A 19,961-nucleotide genomic window follows, 5' to 3' on the forward strand; every position below is an offset into this window, starting at 1 on the left:
TACAGGTGTGTGTGTGTGTGTGTGTGTGTGTGTGTGTGTGTGTGTGTTTTAAGCTCATAATGTGGATCCGAGTCCTTCCACCTTTGCGTTCCCAGGCATCCTTGGACTACAACTCCCATCACCCACGACAACTGACGCAGGACGATGGGAATTGTAGTCTCACAGCATCCGGGCAGCCAAGGGGGAAGAACTCCAGCCTGGATTATACCTGGCGTAAACCATAGCTACGTTCGCGCGGTCAAGATTGGATCATGCCCTGCGCCTAAACAAGGACCAGGATTCATCAGCATCGGTGGGGCCGACCACCCCATGGAAGCAAAAAAGAGAGAATTACACACCAAAGGACATCCATCCCTCTGGAACCTCCCCGATTAACACAATTTCTTCTACATGCCTTTATTTCAGAGTAATTCCCCCCCCCAGTTGGTCTCCACCCCCCTCTTCTCTCCTTAAATTGGCTTCAATAGAAAGCTCTCTTTCCGGTGCTGCTCAGCCCCAAATAACTCAGAAAAACCACCCAGTGGAGGAGGCCTCAGGGAAGTGGGGGGTGGGGGGGAGAAGCAGAAACCCATTTTGGCTCTCTTTGAAAGGTCCCCCTCTCTCCCTGCATTGCAGAGGGGTGGACTAGATAGCTCTGGGGGTCCCTTCCAATTCTGAGGTTCTACAAATCCCTCCCCTGCCCCCTCCCGCATTTGAAAATCCCAATTTCTCTCCTTTTCCCCTCCAGGCTATGCAAAGAGGCTGCTTCTCCCCCTCCCCCTTCTTCTTAATTATAAGGAATGTGGTCACAGAGGGGAGGAGCTCGACAACTCAGCCCCCCCCCATGCAAAAAATGAGTGGGATCTCAGCCAATGAAGGGCCCAGAGATTTCTACACACACACACACACACAATAATTCAGTCTCTCCCCCCCAACACACACACACACACAGCTTTCTTCAAAAGAGGATTTTTTTTGGGGGGGGGGAGATTATAGCATTTCAAAGAGAAACACAGTTTGGGACCCCCAGCCCATCAGAAGACACCTTTTTTTCCTTTTAGCAAGGGGCTTGAAATATTGCAATAATGGGGCTGCCTCCAATGCTAGCCGTGCTCATGAGTAGACCTACCAGGTTATATTCCAACGAGGGATCCCTAAAGGTCTTCTAGTCCAGCCCCCGGCAGCTGAAGAATGGAGGGGGGGTGATCATCCAGCCTCTTTAAAAACCTCCAGTGAAGGAGAGTCCACCGCCTTCCCTGGGAGTCCCTTTCACAGCCAAACAGCTCAGTTCTACTCAAGAGTAGACCCACCGAAATCAGCGGACCTGCGTATTCCAATTCAATGGGCTTTACTCAGGAGGAAGACTAGCACTGAACCCCATCCAATGGAATTGAAGGAAATGGCTGTATTAGGTCTATTAATTCCAATGGGTCTACTCAGAGTAAGAGGGTATCAGACCATAAAGAGAGCCTGCTGGCTCAGGGCAATGACCCATCCTGCCTCAGAGGGGCCAGCTGGCAGAATCTGAACTCAAGACTCTTTCCCACTGCTGCGCATTCAGAAGCATTGCTGGCTCCAGTGGTTTAGGCAGACAAAAGCCACTGGGGCAAACAGCAGCCCCAGATGGGCTCCTCCTCTTCCTCCTCCTCCATTAATTCACCCAGTCCTCTTTCAAAGCCATCACTGCCTCCGGCAGCAGGGAGTTCCACAGGTTAACCACGCACCATGTGATCCTCTCACAGAGGGCTTCCGAGGACCAGAGAGAGTCCTCCTTATCCTAAAGCCAAGGACCTCGCCACCACATATCCCCCCCCCCAAATCTGCACCAGGCCCAAAGCCACCTTGCCCCCAATCCTGTCAGCCTTTGTGGCGTCCCAGGGTAGACTGCCGCTGAAAGGGGAGGCTCTATTAGCGTGTTGCAGTGGCGCAAGGAACCTTCATCTTCCTCCGTCCCACAGCAGAAGTGCCCCAAGGCAGACTCCACTCTGCTGGCCTTCTGCAAGCCAAGCACCTTCAAGGTTTCACCCACCACTGTCCACCTAGTTCAAGCCCCACAGACTCCAGAACAGGGACCCAGAGCTTCTGTACACACGGCAAATAGAGGGCTTGGTTGCGGCTGAGAGGACCGCACAGGTATAAACACACACATATAATAGAGAGGCAGTGTGGTGTAGCGGTTAGAGCATCAGACCAGGGCCCCAGACACAAGAGGGCTTGAACCAGGAATAACAGCTCAGCTGGTAGAGCACGAAACTCTGAATCTCAGGGTTCTGGGTTGGAGTCCATGGTAGGGCGAAAGATTCCTGCCCTGCAGCGGGTTGGTCTAGATGACCCTCGTGGTCCCTTCTAAGACATCTTCCCATTTGGCCCTGGGTGCGAATTTGGGCCCAGTCTCTATCCTTCTCGGCCTGACCCACCTTGCAAGGTTGTTGTGGGGGTTAAATGAGGAGGGGGGAGACCCAGGCATGCTCAGCTCAGAGAACAAAAGGAGGGATATCAAGGCAAGAGACGAGGCGGGTAAAGGGGTGGGGAACCGACGCCCCCCCCGCAATGCTGCTGAACTACAACGCCCCCCTTCCACCCCCAGGAGTTGTGGGGAGTGGCAAAGCTCCCCCCCCCAAGAAGCCCTTTGCAACCGCATCCCACCAGCCCCCCACCCCGAATCTGCAGAGAGAAGACGGCGGAGATACGGCCATCAGCGCTGATTCAACTGCCCCCCCAGCGTCCCCCAAACCGGCACCAGGCGCTCTCGCCACCCCTCCCTCATTTTCTCTCTCTTCCAGCCCCCCACCCGCCCCCCAAGTATGGGTCACGACCAGCTCCATCCTCGCTTGCAGCGAGCCCCAAGTCCCTCCTCCACGCCAACAGCGCCCCCCAGGACCAAATCTTTTCCGGCGTGCGCCTTGGAAAGAATTCTCCCCCTCCGGCTGGATTGGGAGGCGGCGGGGGGGGGAGGTTTGGGTGCCTGGGAAATCCCCCCCCATCCCAACCTATTCCCCCTCCCCACTCCTCCTCCTCCCCCCACTTCACATCTCCTCCCCCTGACATGTTTTTAACTTTCCTTCAGGCTCCAAAAATGAAAAGGGGAGGGGAAAAAACACATTTCCCTCCGCCTCCTCCCACTGGGATCCCTCAAACATCGCCCCCCCCCCCCCGCGCGCGCACCCTGATCGAGTCACTTTCACTTTTTCCATCTCTCTCTCTCTCTGCCCCCCCCCGCAAATGAAACCCTTTAAAGCCCTTTCGGCCTGAACTTTTTCCCCACATCAGCCAAAAAAACCCCAGAGTTTGGCTTCCAAATGTGGGGCGGGCGTGAGATGGAAGGAGGGAGATGGGCTTTGTTTTGGGCTGCTGGCTCGTCTCTCTTTCCGGATGGAGGTTACTCGCGAGTCAGGATCTCCTCCACCACCGCCCCGCAATCGCACAGAGTTCAAGGCTCCCTCCTCGCGAGTAACGCGGTCTTTCTAAGGCTGCGGATTGCCTGGGAGCGAAGCCCACAAAGCAGGGAGCGAGGAGGATCGGGAGAAAACGTGGCTGGATCCGCCGCCTTCCTCGCCCACGATGCACGAGCCTAGAGGACCGATCCACCGCTCTGATCCCGATCCTACTTTTGGGGGGGAGTGGGGGGCTTCATCCAGTTAACTTCGCCCTCGCCCTCCAAACAGGCCCGATCCTCTTTCCCCTCGATCCTTTAACGCTCGTTTCGCTCCCGCCCCGGCCGCAGAATCGGGACCCCCGTTTTTAAAATACCTCTCCGCCCAAAAAACCATCAGCTTCATCGGAGTTTCCCCTCCTGTTTACACCCGTTGCAAATCCGAAGCGGGGCCAGGAGCGACTCTCATTCCTTCCTTCCGCCCCCCCCCCAAACTACCCTCCTCGGAAGCAACGACGCTCATCCCCCCATTTCAGTCCGACTGCACCCCCTTTCCACGATGAGCACTGCAAATCCAGACACCCCCCCCCAAAAAAAACAACCACCCGTGGGAACGCCTCTCTCCTTTCTGGGGGGGGGTGTCCTGGGATCCGCTCCACACTTTTCCTAAATCTCTCCCCCCCCCTCCAAGTTTTTTTCTCCCGGAGGGGAGCGGAAAACCTCGCCTCTCCCCGGCGCGCCACGAACGGAACAAGCCAGCCTGGGTTCTGCGCTGCCGTCGAGGCGCAAAACAAGCGAGAGAAAAGTCTCTCTCCGCTCCGAATCCGGCTCCGGATTTACCTTGGGCGAAAGCGGCGTCGGCTCCCGTGAAGACCCACAGCACGGCCAGGACCAGCATCGCTCCCGGAGGGCCGGCCGGGGTCCGTCGCTCGCTCGGGGCTCCGTCGTCCGCCCAGCAGCTCCGCCACCGCCGCCGCCACCAGCAAGTCCGGCGGGGGACCCGCTCCGCTCCGGCTCCGGCGCCTCTCCTGGTAGCACAAAAGGCGGAGGAAGGAGGAGGAGGAGGAGAGAGGGAGGGAGGCAGAGAGAGAGGGAGGAAGGGAGGGAAGAAGGAGCGCGCCGGGAACCACTTTGGGATGGAGGGAGGAGGAGGAGGAGGAGAAGAGAGCTAAGCAGGCAGCGCCGGGGGAAGGGAGAGAGGCGCTCCGGATTGGCCTCCGGGGGAGGAGCGGGCGGAGGAGGCGCCGAGGCTCAACCCGCTTCTCCGGCCAACTTGGGCAAAGTTCTGGCACGTGTGGACGCGGCTCGGCAGGGGAGGCCCCGATCCGGATTTACTCCCGTGTAAAGGCTCCTCAGAGGGACGCGGGTGGTGCTGTGGGTTAAACCACAGAGCCTAGGACTTGCCGATCAGAAGGTCGGCGGTTTGAATCCCCATGACAGGGTGAACTCCCTGTCCCAGCTCCTGCCAACCTAGCAGTTCGAAAGCACGCCAGCGCAAGTAGATAAATAGGTACTGCTCCAGTGGGAAAGTAAATGCCGTTTCCGTGCGCTGCTCTGGTTCGCCAGAAGTGGCTTAGTCATGCTGGCCACATGACCCGGAAGCTGTATGCCGGCTCCCTTGGCCAATAAAGCAAGACGAGCGCCGCAACCCCAGAGTCGTCCGCGACTGGACCTAATGGTCAGGGGTCCCTTTACCTTTATCTTTAAAGGCTCCTCAGGCATAGGCCTTACAGATGGGGCTGGTGGGGACGGCGGCGTTCTCCAACCCGGCGCCCGCCAGATGTGAGAATGACAGAAGTGAAGAGACCCTCAGGGTCGTCCAGGCCAGCCTCACGGAGATGCCATGTGGTTGGATGGCAAAGGAGCGGAGGGACAATGAATTCAGCCTCTGGGGTGGTCAACTTGGGCTGGCAGCCACTGGCCTGGGTTCCAGGTGGCGCTGATGGTCCTTCCCTGCTTGGAAGCTGGGGCTTTCTGTGTGGGAAGCAGATACTCTGCCTGCTGAGCTGTATCTTTCTTCCAAAGAAATAAAGTAGAATTCTAGTCCTCATGGTTCTAAGTAAAGGGCTGGTTTGAACAGGAGCCTAGGAAGCTGCCTTCCCCGGTGGGAGGAAATCCCATGGATCTCAACGCCAGCTACTCCCGAGTAAGCCTGAATGTTCGCCAGCAGGGAGCGTGGGGCATGTCCAGTTCTCTGTGCACAAAGCGCTCCCTGTGCAGATCAGCTGAGGATCAGTCTGATGACTGGCAGGAAGGAATCCTAGCAAAGCAGGAAAACCAGGCCTACGTTTCAAGGGTCAAGGTTTGCCTTCCTGGCCCATTTGGATCCAGAACTGGCCTCCGCCGTCACTTACGGACTCATTGTTAAAACCGTCTTTATGGAAGACAATCTTACTTGGCTATGAGGGATCGCCAAAGAAGAACTTGAGAGCAAAGTACCTTCTTGATGTTTGTTTGTTTATTACATGACTAAAAGGTAAAGGTCAAGGGGCCCCTGACCATTAGGTCCAGTCGTGGCCGACTCTGGAGTTGTGGCGCTCATCTCGCTTTACTGGCCGAGGGAGCCGGCGTACAGCTTCTGGGTCATGTGGCCAGCATGACTAAGCCACTTCTGGCGAACCAGAGCAGCGCACGGAAACACCGTTTACCTTCCCGCCAGAGCGGTACCTATTGATCTACTTGCACTTGACGTGCTTTCGAACTGCTAGGTTGGCAGGAGCAGGGACCGAGCAACGGGAGCTCACCCCGTCATTGCGGGGATTCAAACCGCCGACCTTCTGATCGGCAAGTCCTAGAAGAAGAAGAAGAAGAAGAGTTTGGATTTGATATCCCGCCTTTCACTCCCCTTCAGGAGTCTCAAAGCGGCTAACATTCTCCTTTCCCTTCCTCCCCCACAACAAACACTCTGTGAGGTGAGTGGGGCTGAGAGACTTCACAGAAGTGTGACTGGCCCAAGGTCACCCAGCAGCTGCATGTGGAGGAGCGGAGAAGTGAACCCGGTTCCCCAGATTACGAGACTACCGCTCTTAACCACTACACCACACTGGCTCTCAAGTCCTAGGCTCTGTGGTTTAACCCACAGCACCACCCGCGTCCCTATTACATGACTTGTTGTTGTATAGTCATTTAGTCGTGTCCGCCTCTTCGTGACCCCCTGGACCAGAGCACGCCAGGCACTCCTGTCTTCATTACCTGACTACTCCACCTTTTTCCTCCAAGCAGCTCAAGGTGGCCCACAGTCTTCTTCCCTCACCCATTTTATCCTCTCAACAGCCCTGTGAGGTGGGTGAGACTGGCCGAAAGTCACCACACTGAGCTTCATGGCCGTTGGGACCTGGGTTTCTCCCAGATCTTAGCTCAACACCCTAACCACTACACTGCACTGTCTTGCTTGGAGCGGGTGGCAACCAGACATAGGGGTTCAAGTCCAGGTTCCTAGGCCCATTTACTTGAGAGTAAAGCTCCTTGATTTGACTTGATCAGAAGGTTTATGAGCTTTTTTTGGGGGGGGAGAAACCATGGTTACATTCCTGCGTGAGTTTCCTGGGAGTAAGCCGTCTCCCCCATCACATTTAAAAGACGCCTGGGATCTGGCTCTGGAGCACCGTGTCGCTTTCAGACAGGAGTTCCCCGGATCATTTGGGGACGGGTGTCCAGGCGCCATCTGGGTTGCCGAAATCTGTCTGAGAAGTTTAGTGGTGATGGGCGTCTCTTGACGACTCTCCAGGCAAATCTGAATCACCACCAGGGGCCGAAGGAGGCAGAGAATTAAGACATTCACACAGACAAAGGTTTCCTCAAGCTGAAGGCAATTCAAAGTTTATTTCCCTCCTTGCAAAGGCAGTTCTCTCACGCTCTCTCTGACCTCCCAGAGGGGTTCCTGCACAACCTTTCGGGTACTTTGCTGCTGGGTTTTCACCTCAAAGGGGCTTCCCTGGTTCAGGGACCAGAGGCCCTCTGAACTGCGCAGCTCCTGGAGGCAACTGGAGGGTGACTGGGGTGCGCATGGCGAGAGCATCATTGTCCAGTAGACCTGAAGGAGCATCTCCACCCCCACCGGTCTACCTGGACACTGAGGTCCAGCGCCAAGGTCCTTCTGGCGGTTCCCTCACTGTGAGAAGCCAAGTTACAGTGGTACCTCGGGTTACAGACGCTTCAGGTTACAGACTTCGCTAACCCAGAAATAGTACCTCAGGTTAAGAACTTTGCTTTAGGATGAAAACAGAAATCGTGCTCTGGCACCGCGGCGGCAGCAGGAGGCCCCATTAACTAAAGTGGTTCTTCAGGTTAAGAACAGTTTCAGGTTAAGAACAGACCTCTGGAACAAATTAAGTACTTAATCCGCAGTACCACTGTACAGGGAACCAGGGAGAGGGCCTTCTCGGTGGTGGCGCCCGCCCTGTGGGACGCCCTCCCACCAGATGTCAAAGAGAAGAACAACTACCAGATTTTTAGAAGACATCTGAAGGCAGCCCTGCTTAGGGAAACTTTTAACGTTTGATGTATTACAGTATTTTAATATTTTGTTGGAAGCTGCCCAGAGTGGCTGGGGAAGCCCAGCCAGATGGGCGGGGTATAAATAACAAATTCTTCTTCTTCTTCTTCTTCTTCTTCTTCTTCTTCTTCTTCTTCTGCCTGTGCAGTCTCTCACATCTGGGAGAGGAAAGGGCCAGATTTTAAGGCCCACCCCTTCTCTCCTTGCAGGGTTGAAGGCATCTTCCCACAGGCAACAGCAGAGAGAGAGACAGCCTGTGGCCCTCTTCTTACCTGGGCTATCTCATCCAAAGGTGGGTCTCCCTGAAGGAGCATCTCCACCCCCCCAGCTTGGACCCTGAGGTCCTCCTTCGAGGGTCTTCGACTGGGTCCCTCCCTGCAAGAAGTGAAGTTCCAGGGAACCAGGCAGAGGGCCTTCTTGGCAGCCAGCTGTCGAGGAGATAAAGAGTTACATCACTTTTAAAAGACACCCGAAGATCCAGGGATGTTTTTAGTGTATGATGATGTATTGTGTTTTTAGTATTTTTTGCAGGGAGCTGCCCCCAAGTCAGGCCTTGAGTGGAAAGACACCCGCCCCCTGGCACCCACCCACCCACAGGTTGTGTGTTCAGTACGACAAGCCACCACAAATCTGAGCCGTGCCAACGGGGCGCTGATGTTGGCAGAGGGCCAGCATGCCAGTCAGCACTGTTCCCCACTAGTGGAGGACCGCTCCCCACAAAACCCCACCACCCCCACACCACTAGATTCCTGCATCTGCCCTTCCCTGTGTTTCCATTTGGACCCATCCCAAAGTTCTGCCCGCCACCTGCCTAGCTGCTTGGCCCAAGAAGCTCAAGGTGCCAGGCAAGGTTCTCCCCATAACCCCCCCACCCCGAAGTCAGGCTGAGAGGCAGTGACCTGCCCCAGCTTCACTCATGGCCAGTGAGGATTTGAACCCCGGACTCCTGCGTCCCAGCCCGGCCCTCTAACCACTAGGCGCCACTGCGCCACGTTCCTCCGGGCTCCCACCCGCTATTTTCCGCAACCCCCCCCCCCCCCGAGAAAACATCAAAGAAAGGGACGTCTTCTCTGAAGCGCCTGACCCTCTCCTGCCCCGTCTCCTCGCCTCGCCTCGCTTCCCCGGCTATTGGCTGGCGGGTGGCGGGGAGAATTCTGGATTTCTCCTCTAGTCTGCTTTGCCCCAGGCGGTGGTCTCCATGGCAACGCGGCTGCATCCCCCCCCCCTGCCAAATCCCCAGGAAGGGGGCTTGGAAGAGGCAGGGAGGGGGAACAGAGAGGGGATTAATCCTCCTCCTGCGCCCCCCCCGCCTGCCCACTAGGCTACACCACCCTGGACGGGGCAAAAACTTTGACCTTCCCTTTGATCTGGAAGTTAGGAACGCGCAGGGGGTCTCTGGAAGCTCACTGCTGCTCTCTGGCGGCCAGAGGGGGGCATGGCGGCCTCTGGCGGAAAGCAGCAAAGATGAGTCTTCGCTCGCGTCCGCACGCCCCACCCCGGGAGCGCGCGGCTCCCCTCTCCCCCCCCCCACCCCGAAGGATCCTGGGAAGCGTAGTTTGCCAGGGATGCTGGGGGTCGCGGCTCTGTGAGGGGTGGGCTAGAGTTCCTGGGATGCTCTGGAGGGACCCAGAGAGCCCTTGTGGCTGGCAGCCCTCTCCGCCTCCTCCGTGAATTTGCCTCATCCTCTGTTAAAGCCACCCAGGTTGGTGCCTCCAGTGGGAGGGAGTTCCGCAGTCTAACCCTGTGCTGCGTGAAAAAGGGGCTTTCTTTTATCCATCTGGAATCTGCCAACATCCAGCTTCCATGGATGTCCACCAGTTCGAGTGTTAGGAGAGAGGGAGGAAAACTTCTCTCTGTCCCCTTTCTCCATGCCAGGCACAATTTTATAAACTTTTATCATGTCTCCTCTTATTTGCCTCTTCTCCAAACCCAAAAGTCCCAAGTTGCTATCTTTCCTCATAGCAGCGGGGCTCCATTCCTCTGATCACTTGGGTCGCCCTTTTCACACACTAAGGGACACAGGTGGTGCTGTGGTCTAAACCACAGAGCCTAGGGCTTGCCGATCAGAAGGTCGGCGGTTCGAATCCCGTGACGGGTGAGCTCCCATTGCTTAGCCCCTGCTCCTGCCAACCTAGCAGTTCAAAAGCACGTCAAAGTGCAAGTAGATAAATAGGTCCCGCTCTGGCGGGAAGGTAAACGGCATTTCCTTGCGCTGCTCTGGTTTGCCAGAAGCGGTTTAGTGCTGCTGGCCACATGACCCGGAAGCTGTACGCCGGCTCCCTCGGCCAGTAAAGTGAGATGAGCGCCACAAGCCCAGAGTTGGTCACTAGACCTAATGGTCAGGGGTCCCTTTACCTTTACCTTTCACACACTGCATTGAAAGCCCTTGGCTCCCCGTGTGTGTGTGTGTGTGTGTGTGTGTACACCCATGTCATAGAATCATAGAATCATAGAGTTGGAAGAGACCACAAGGGCCATCGAGTCCAACCCCCTGCCAAGCCAAGCACATCAAGGAGCTTTACACACACATATATATGATATGCAATGTCCAGACTCATATTCTTTCCTTTCATTAACATATAACTGAGAATATAGCTACAATCTCATGCTTATTCACTTTGTTCCTGCACAGGATTCTCCCTGTTAACATTTTGGGATCTTCCTCTGTCTGCTTCACTTCAGGCAGATCACCCTGACAGGCACTCAGGATCCTGAATAAACCTCTCTCTCTCAGCCATTCTCCCTCACACACAGAGAGAGGAGAGAAGAAAAGGCAGTTAAAAAACGACAGTTGCTGGAATAACAGTCACAACGGAATGGAATGCCTTTCCCATGTGACTCACAGTCAGCCAATCACACGAGAGAGCTACGGCCAAAGGAAAAACCCCATGTCAAAAAATACACAGCAAATCCCATTCTCCTTAACACCCCCCCTGGAAAAATCTTGAGAAGTAGTTTTTCGGGATGCTGGGAACGACTGTAAGGGATAAACTCCTGGGATTCTTTAAATGTCTGAAATCCTGGGCAGCCTCTGCCAGCCAGGGATGGCCAGAATCACTAGATGGCACCTTCCTGCTTTTCTGTTTAAAGCAGCCTTTTCATGTGCACCATGAGGACTGGAGTCTTACTTTAGCATAGCTGCAGCTCGGTGGTCAGAGCATCTGCTTGGCATGCAGAAGGTCACAGGTTTGATCCCAGGCAACACCTCCAGGTAGGACTGGGAGAGACCCCTGAGCCCCAAATCCCGAAGAGCTACTGCCGTTCAGTGTTGACAGTATTGAGCTGGGTGGGACCAGTGACTTAGGATATTTTTAAGTCCCCTTCTTATGACCCTCCTGGCTTTTGTGGTGCAGGTGGAAGGCAAGAAGAGGAGACTGTTCAGCCACGGCCCTTGTGTTCTCCCACTGCCCAGCACATGTAATTAACTTTTTAATTCATTGGTCAATCAATTAACAGCCAAGCAGGGGGGCTGCCTTCTCGCCAGAAATGAGCTTTCTCTTTCAGGCTAAATCACAGAAGATGGAGCCAGCTTGTTTTCTGCTGCTCCAGGGAGTAGGAGCCAAGCAAGCGGATTCAAAATGCAAAGAAGAAGACTCCAACTAACACCCGGCTGGGATTCTGTAGCTAGGATTGCTGCATTGCAGAGGGCTGGACTAGATGACACTTGGAGACCCCTTCCAACTCTGCAGTTTTGGGATTCTTTGAAATAAACCACACTTTAAAAAGCGTGACAAAGAAAAAAGGCCCGTGTTATAGTTGGTAGCCCTCGATATAGTTTAGAAAGAAGCACATTTGGCACTCAGGAGACCTCACACCCCCTTTCACGGAGAAATGGGCTTCTTGCGCAGACGGCAGATGGACCACACGGTCTCCTGGCAAAGGAGCTGTCCGAAAAAGCAACATCAACTCCTCGACCCGTTTTGCTGGCTTTGTCCTTGAGCAAAGCTGCTCCAGAATGCCATGCTCACATTCCCACACTTTGCGCTGGGGAAACCTGGACCTCCTAGGCTCCCTCGCCTTCCCTGTCTCGCCTCCTTCACACGGATCTGGGACCAGTGGAGGGTTATTTTTAGACAATTAGCTGTGTCAGTTGAACTAAGTTAACAGGTGAGGCAGGAATAATTTGCTCGAGGGAAAGATGGTAGGGGAGAGGGGAGGAAAGAGAGATGTCGGAAAGGTTTGCTCTAAGGAAGATGAGCCGGCAGACGAGGCCTGTTCACACAGCCACGTGGGAGACGGGTGGGCAGCAACCACGTTGGTGGTAGCCTGAGCATCTCACAGGCAGCGACATCGCTGAACAGCAGTTGTTTGAAATGGCTGGAGGTGAGAGGGCTCTTAAATGCTGGCTGCCAAACTGGTTGGCCACTGTAAGAACCGGACACTGAACTAGACGGAACCCCTTTGGCCTGTTTCAGCAGCTGGGCTCTATTCATGGGGCCTCCAGGTCCAGGGGCAGTCTACCTTAGGGGCATTTGACCACTGTGAGGACAGGAGGCTGGACTAGATGGGCAGATGAGAAGATTCAGCAGTCCTGGCTTGTGTACTTACAGAACCTCCCAGGCCAGGGACAGTGATGGGCACTTTGCCCACCTGTAGAGGAATCACCTTGCCGACAAAGGTCCGTATAGTTAAAGCTCTGGTTTTCCCAGTAGTGATGTATGGAAGCGAGAGCTGGACCATAAAGAAGGCTGATCACCGAAGAATTGATGCTTTTGAGTTATGGAGCTGGAGGAGACTCTGGAGAGTCCCATGGACTGCAAGAAGATCCAACCTCTCCATTCTGAAGGAAATCAGCCCTGAGTGCTCACTGGAAGGACAGATCCTGAAGCTGAGACTCCAAGACTTTGGCCACCTCATGAGAAGAGAAGACTCCCTGGGAAAGACCCTGATGTTGGGAAAGATGGAGGGCCCAAGGAGAAGGGGACGACAGAGGACGAGATGGTGGGACAGTGTTCTCGAAGCTACCAGCATGAGGGAGGCAGTGGAAGACAGGAGGGCCTGGCGTGCTCTGGTCCAGGGGGTCACAAAGAGGCGGACATGACTAAACCACTCAACAACAACAACAACAAGAGGAATCGTGTGGTGTTTCTGCGAGATGCAGCAGTTAAGAGGACATCATTGCCTCACAAGAGGAGCCTGATGGGTGTGACCAGCAACCCATTTAATGGAGCATCCAGTTTTCACAGTGGCCAAGCAGAGGCTGGTTGAGGAACCTGGAATCTAGACCCAAGTGCAGCAGCACTCCTGCATTCTTTGGCTTCCAGCAACTGGCATTTGAGAAACATTGCTTCCTCTGACCGTGAAGGCAGTGCAAAGCCATCCTGATTAGCAGCCATTAATAGTCATCTCCTCCATGAATGTGTCTAATCCCCTTTTAAAGCCATCCAGGTCGCTGGCCACTGCAGCCTCCAGTGGCAGGGAGTTCCACAGTTGAACTATGTTTCCATCTGTCTTGAATCTTCCCTCAGTAGAGTCCTTGGGTGTTTTAAGCCCTAATTCTACATCATATCCGCGCTCCAGTTCTGAGTCGACAAAGACTTTCCCGCCGCAGCTCACAACTGAGCCGCCCTGAGGTCATCTGTCCGCACTGTCCCCTGGTGTCCTTGTGTGAGCCGCCCTTTGGCTTTTGCCCCCCGGCCGTTTCAGAGAAGCCTCCCCCCCCCCCAGCCAGCTGCCAGGTCCAGCTGTCACGGAGCAGTGAGGTAAGAAACGAGCAAGACTAATGAATGCAATAACAGCCACTTAAAATAAAGTATGTTTTATTAAAAGCAATAATGGCTCCTCGTGTCGGGACGTGGCATGCGGCTTGCTGCCGGACTGAGAATGACAAATCGACAGTCCCCAGACCCCTCTGCCCTTCGGAGATATCTGCGGACGAGGATTTGGCTGCCTTCCATCCCAGGACTGAATATAAGAGCAGAAGAAGGACCTGCTGAATCAGGCCATGTCTCACCTAGCCCAGCCTCCTGTTCTCACAGTGGCCAGTCATAGGGGAAGCCCCCCAGCAGGACCTGAGTGCGAGAGCAACTCTCCTCTTCTGGGATGGATTGATTGATGGACTGAGTTTTCTCACATGCTGCTTTTGCGCAACGAGCTCCGCCGAAAGTGGCTTGCGGCAAACATCCAAAACACCGAAGTGCGGAGCATCAGAAATGCAAAATATTCAAAATACAGAGCAGGCCTGTAAATTCAGAAATGAGAAAAAGCAACGATTTGGTGAACACAGAATAAATTCAATATCACAAAATGATCCAGCTTAATTACATAAATACAAAGCAAAACAAGAGCTCACCATTCCCTGGCCTGGTCTTGCTGCGCTGCAAGGAGCTTGGCCTAAATAAAGCACAGAGAGGAGAGAAAGATGGCAGGCAGCTTGCCCCCTCATGCTTACTCCAGAGGAGACTGGCAGCAGCAGGAGGGCAGTGGTGGTCAGCCTCTTCTCCACCCTCCTGCAAGTCCAGCTGCTGGCCCGTGTCTTATCGCACTAGGATTCAGAAGTCTTCAAATTTGTCCAACCCTCTTTCAAAGCCATCCAAGTTGCTTACCATCCCTGCCTCCTGTGGCAGCGAGTTCCGCAGATCAATTCTCTTCTGCCTGTCCTGAATTTCCCAGCACTGCCTTGCTTTGAGGGTGTAGTCTGTTTGGCTGCTACTATGAAAACAGGGTGCTGGACAGGATAGGCCCCCTTTGGCCTGATCCAAAAATAATTATAAAATGATAGAAAGAGATTTTCTAGGCTAGAGAGAAGTTTTCCTTCATCTCGCATTAACTCTGGAACTGATGGACTTCCAAGGAACCAGAACATTGAGATATTCTAGTTACAGGTAAGTAGCTGCGTTGGTCTGCCATAGTCGGAACAAACAAACAAACAAATTCCTTCCAGTAGCACCTTAGAGACCAACTAAGTTTGTTCTTGGTATGAGCTTTTGTGAAGAGGTGTGCATACAAAGGAAAGCTCATACCAAGAACAAACTTAGTTGGTCTCTAAGGTGCTACTAAGGGACGCGGGTGGCGCTGTGGGTTAAACCACAGAGCCTAGGGCTTGCTGATCAGAAGGTCGGCAGTTCAAATCCCCGCGACAGGGTGAGCTCCTGTTGCTCAGTCCCTGCTCCTGCCAACCTAGCAGTTTGAAAGCACCTCAAAACGCAAGTAGATAGATAGGTACCGCTCTGGCGGGAAGGTAAACAGCATTTCCGTGCGCTGCTCTGGTTCGCCAGAAGCGGCTTAGTCATGCTGGCCACGTGACCCGGAAGCTGCACACTGGCTCCCTCGGCCAATAAAGCGAGATGAGCGCCACAACCCCAGAGTCAGCCACGACTGGACCTAATGGTCAGGGGTCCCATTACCTTTAGCCATGTTGGTCTGCCATAGTCGGAACAAACAAACAAAAAAATTCCTTCCAGTAGCACCTTAGAGACCAAGTAAGTTTGTTATTGGTATTGTATCTGAAGAAGTCTGCATGCACACGAAAGCTCATACCAATAACAAACTTAGTTGGTCTCTAAGGTGCTGCTGGAAGGAATTTTTTTTATTATTGGGAGATTCAAGAGAGATAACAGAAAATACTTCACGCAGCACAGAGTTAAACTGTGGAACTCCCTTCCACTGGAGGCAATGGGGGTCACAAACCTAGATGGATTTTTAAAAGGATTGGACAGAAGCCAGGAGCTGGTCTCACGGTCCGGAGCTGAGCGCTTCCATAGCCACCCTGCAGAGGGCAGTAGCGACACGCATTTCCCTAACCAATGGACCACACTGCCATTCCATGGGCAAAGATGGAAACCGTGTGTGTGTGTGTGTGTGTGTGGAGCCCTCCAGAAGGCAACTCTGAACCGCGTTGCCAGTCAGGTGGCTTTCTGAAGAGGGTCTCTTTTGGGAAGGCTGGCGAATCAAATTAACCGGCTCGCCAGGCACAATTACGGGGAAGCCCGCGGTGTGAAATGCGCCAAAATTAAAACCCGCCGTGCAGGGAGCCGGGAGCCTGCCGCTTGCGCAGAGCTGGCTGCATCAGGTGGCGGAGGAAAGGGAGGGGGAGAAGCGGGTTCATCCGCAGTGCCAAGGAGCCCCCCCGGCCCCCGCTCCCATAATTCTCTCTCTCGCCCCTTGCCGGCACTGGGCCCTGTGTGGGACTGGCAGCCTGGCCGTGCGCAGCGTGGCTCTCTCGCTTCCTCACAATAAAACGCATACAGAGCCATAAAATGGCAGGGCCGGAAGGGGACCCGGGGGTCATCTAGTCCAACCCCCTGCAATGCAGGAATCACCTTCGGACACGGGCAAGAAAAGCAGGGATGCGGGTGCCAGGAAGGACGGAAATAGGTCAAAAGAGAGCGCCTTTGAATGTGTTGTGCATTCAATTATTTATCGGGCCCCGCCCCACTTAACAGCACGGCCTCCGCATAGTGTTTTAGGACCTTGGACGGCTCTGGGGCTTTAAGGACACCCACCCGGTGCATTGAAGTGGCCACAGTGTGAAGGTCGTGCTTGCTGCCCTCTCGGCTTACATGCCACACTCTCCAAGGGAGCACCGTCCGGGGCTCAAGAACGTCGGAACAGCTCTGAATCAGGCCTGGGGGGCCCGTCCCAGTCGCTGGAAGCCGCTCTTGCGCTCAGGTTCCCGGGCTTCCCTTCGGGGCCCCTGGCAGAGCAGCGTGCTGTTCCGATGGAACCTCCAGCTCCATGGCAGTCTATCTCGAATCCTGGCTTCTTAGGGTCATTTGGCCACGGTGAGGACAAGAGGCCGGGCTGGATGCTTCTTCCCCTTTGGCCTGACTCGCCGCAGGGAGAACCTCCACGCCCAGCGGCAGTCTACTTCTGAATGCCAGAGAGCGGGGGCGCACAACTGGAGAGCTGTCTTTGCGCTCGGGGACTTCCTTTTGGCGCACCTGCTTGGCCACCGGGCGAACAGGAGGCTGCGCGAGACGGGTCCTGATCCAGCAAACCCGAAGCCGGGAAGCCTGTCTGGGCTCCCTTCTCGCCGCCTGCCTGCCTGCCTGCCTTCCCTCCCCGCCCTTCCTCCAGCGCCTCCGGCACAACAGGCTCCCCCCGCCGCGCGCCGAGCCCGATGAAAGCCCATCTGTGACAATCATCATAACAATCATGGCGATATTTATACGGAGCCTAATGTCTCCGAGCATCCTCCAGGAAGCCACGCCGAGGCGGGCGCGGCGCCCGCGGCTCATTACGGGCAGCGCTTCGCCGCTCCGGGCGCCCGAGGAGAAAGAAGGGGAGGCGGGAGAGCGAGCGAAGGAAGGAAGGAAGGCGCTCATTACGGCTCTTCTTCTCCTTGCCAAGCGGAGTGGGGGGGGGGGTAGCGCTTATCCCACCCCTCCCCACAGCGCACTTGGCAGCCGGGGCCTCTGCTGCCCCGAGGGGACAGGGTCGTGGAATGGTGGAGTTGGAAGGGACCCCCAAGGGGCATCTAGTCCGACCCGCTCCTGCAACGCGGGAATCGCAGCTAACCTGGAGGAGGAGTGGCAGGTTTTGTGCCCCGGTGGAGAAAAAGCGCGGCGGGATCTGGCCCACGGGCTCGATTCACCAGCAGGAATCACCCACGCAAGCTTCGTGGGATCAGGGGCGTCCCAGGCGCTGGTCGACAAGGGGAAAGAGGGTTCAGCAGGGAGTGGGGTTTTCTATCCAAATCACGGGTGGGAAGGATTAGGCCCCAAAGCGGGCGCAACAAATGAGAAGCTCTCTGCTTCTGGCGCCGGGGATGCTCTCCAAGCTAGGGTCCCCCTTAGCCACAGCGCTTACCCCAAGCCACGCCCCCTCTCCCAGACCACGCCCCCATCTTTAGGCCGCTCCCATATCCCCAGGCCACGCCCCTTACCGCTCTTGCTCCGCCCCTTCTTTGAGTATTTCTACCTGGTTGGAATCTGTCCTTGAATGCAGACTAAATTTTGCATCTTGCCCGCTTGGATAGAGGTGCGGGGGTGTAAATTAGCATATGTTGCCCCACCCACTTTGCTCCTGGCCCTGCCCCCCAGTGGCATGCGCCCCCCCCCCCACCGACTCGGCCCTCAAGCCTGTCCATGCCAGGCAGTTTCTGGCGCTTCTATTCAAACTAGTCCTGTCTTCGGAATGGTGAGGACTAGAACCTTGTCTTGGTTTTGGCTGATGGGCCCAGAACTGTGAGACCAGGATGCTGCGCTATGATCGCTCATTGGCTGGATCCAGTAGCCTGGCTCTTCTCGCGTCCTTATGGAGCCTCCAGGGGCAGAGGCAGTCTATCTGGACGCCCAGGTTCTCTTTGTCCCCTGCGAGCGGAGGATGCTGGACGAGACGCGCCCCTTTGGCCCGATCCGGGCTCCTCTGAATGCTCAAGAAGCGCCTCTGCCGTCATAAGCAAATGGTGGGGTTCCCTCCCCCCTTTTTTCCCGGGGACGCGAAGGCAAGCAGGGAAGAAAATGAAAGCCTTCTGACGCGGAGCAACAGGGAGCAGGGAAATAATTTGCAGGCTCCTCGGATGGCTTTGGGGACTGCGGCGCAGGAAGCGGGGCCTCCCCGACGAATAATTGGCAGGGCTGGAGGCCTCGGGCTCCGCGCCCGCCCCTCCCTCCGCGCGCTCTGCTTCGCAGGCAATTACCGGCTCTCCCTCCCCGGCGCCCGCTCGCCGTTCCTGCCGGGGGGGTGACCTCCATTCTCTGGCAATTAACGGCTCGCCAAGAGGGAGGCTGCCAGGTAGAGCTCTTCCCGGCGGAGGGAGAGACTCATTAGGAGAGCGGCAGGTAATTGGAGCAGATGGAAGGAGGGGGAATGAAGCTGGGGGCGCCCCAAGGCGGGGAGAGAGGGAGCGGAGGAGGGGGGAGCCCCCCAACCCAAAATGCAAGCCCCGAACACGCACAAACAGGAACGCAGGAAGCTGCTTCGGGAAGAGCCAGGTTGCTGGTCCATCAGGCCCAGGGTTCCCTACTCTGACTGGCAGCTGCAGCCCAGGTTTTAAGGGCAAGAGACTCGCCCACCTGGTGATGCTGAGGGGGCTTCTGCAGATGCTCACCCACCGACCTGCAGCCCCACCCCCTTAAATTTAAAGGAAGATTCCAGTCCTCATGGTTCGAAACTGAGGAGCTATTCTAAGATAAGGGGCTTGGTCCATCTGGCTTCATACTGTCCACACTGATTGGCAGCGGCGTCCTGGTTTTAAGGGCAGGAGCTGTAAAAGAGCTGTGAGTCAACCAGGAGGGATTTGAACTCGCAGCCAGGAGCTCTACTCTCTGAACCCCCAACTTTCTTGTGAATTGCCTTTTCTCCAACCACTGCCCCCAAATGGAATCCAAACCTTCCTGCAATGGCAGCAGGATTTCCTGGGCTAACTCTTTGCCTTCTCTCTCCTTCTCATTTGGTATTGGGGGAGGGGGGAGAGAAAAGGGGGGTCTTCGTGGGAAGACGGAGCCCATTGCTGCAAGCGATCGCCACTAGAGGCTCATCCTGGAACTGCCACCCCCGTAAAAGGATATTTTTGAAAAAGGCATTTCCATAACCATTTGCTAGAGGCAAACATCTCTCCCTCTGCCTCAGGGACAGCCTGGCCTTCTGGGGAGAGGAATCTGGACCCCCCCCCAGGCAGAACTGATGGAAGTCTCAGGAAGATCCTCTGCCCATTATGAAATTCCCGCCCCCTCCTCTTCTAATGAAGGAACTGGCACCCCAGGAGGGTGTGGAGGTGGAGAGCTGTACCTGGAGAAAGAAGAGGGAGGGATTTCTCTCGGGGTTCAAAGGAGAATCCAAGCCATGAACCTTAGAGGAGGAACTAGCCAAGATGGGAACTAGGCTAGGATGGTTTGGCCCCTTTGGCCAGCAAGTGGCATCTGTGATGTCAATACAAGTGTGAGATTTTTATCCCAGCGGAGGGAGGCAGAGCAACCCCCCCTCCCACTGCTGGAAGGAAGAGGAACTGACTTGTCCCTTCCAAAAGAAAAGGAGAGTGTCGTCCATTTCCAAACTCATGGAGCAGCCGCCATCCCCAGGCGACTGTAGTAGTAAACCAGGTCGAGAGGCCAAACTGCACACTCAGAAACTGCCCCTGTTGATCCAGGAGAATCAGTCCCATTTTTAAAATCAATGGTGTAAAACAATTCCTATTTAGCCTTCTAGGGAGATCAGGAGGGACGCGGGTGG

The 19,961-nt window shown here is 55.3% G+C and overlaps 2 protein-coding genes across 3 annotated transcripts in view; one reads left to right on the plus strand and one right to left on the minus strand.

Annotated features, from left to right (window-relative positions):
* KIRREL1 (kirre like nephrin family adhesion molecule 1) overlaps positions 1-4,388 on the minus strand; it is a 125,643-nt gene extending 121,255 nt beyond the window's left edge. Inside the window, exon 1 of the mRNA XM_083477051.1 lies at positions 4,193-4,388. Within this exon, the coding sequence (XP_083333177.1) occupies positions 4,193-4,250 (58 nt within the window). The 5' untranslated portion in view covers positions 4,251-4,388. The remainder of the gene's footprint in view (positions 1-4,192) is intronic.
* Positions 1-19,961, plus strand: part of LOC310694203 (uncharacterized protein) — a 246,994-nt gene that overhangs the window by 168,775 nt on the left and 58,258 nt on the right. The gene's annotated exons all lie outside the window — the stretch shown is intronic.

Source organism: Podarcis liolepis (genome assembly GCF_965112155.1).
Source record: "Podarcis liolepis genome assembly, chromosome: 15".
In the NCBI taxonomy this organism is placed as follows: domain Eukaryota; kingdom Metazoa; phylum Chordata; class Lepidosauria; order Squamata; family Lacertidae; genus Podarcis; species Podarcis liolepis.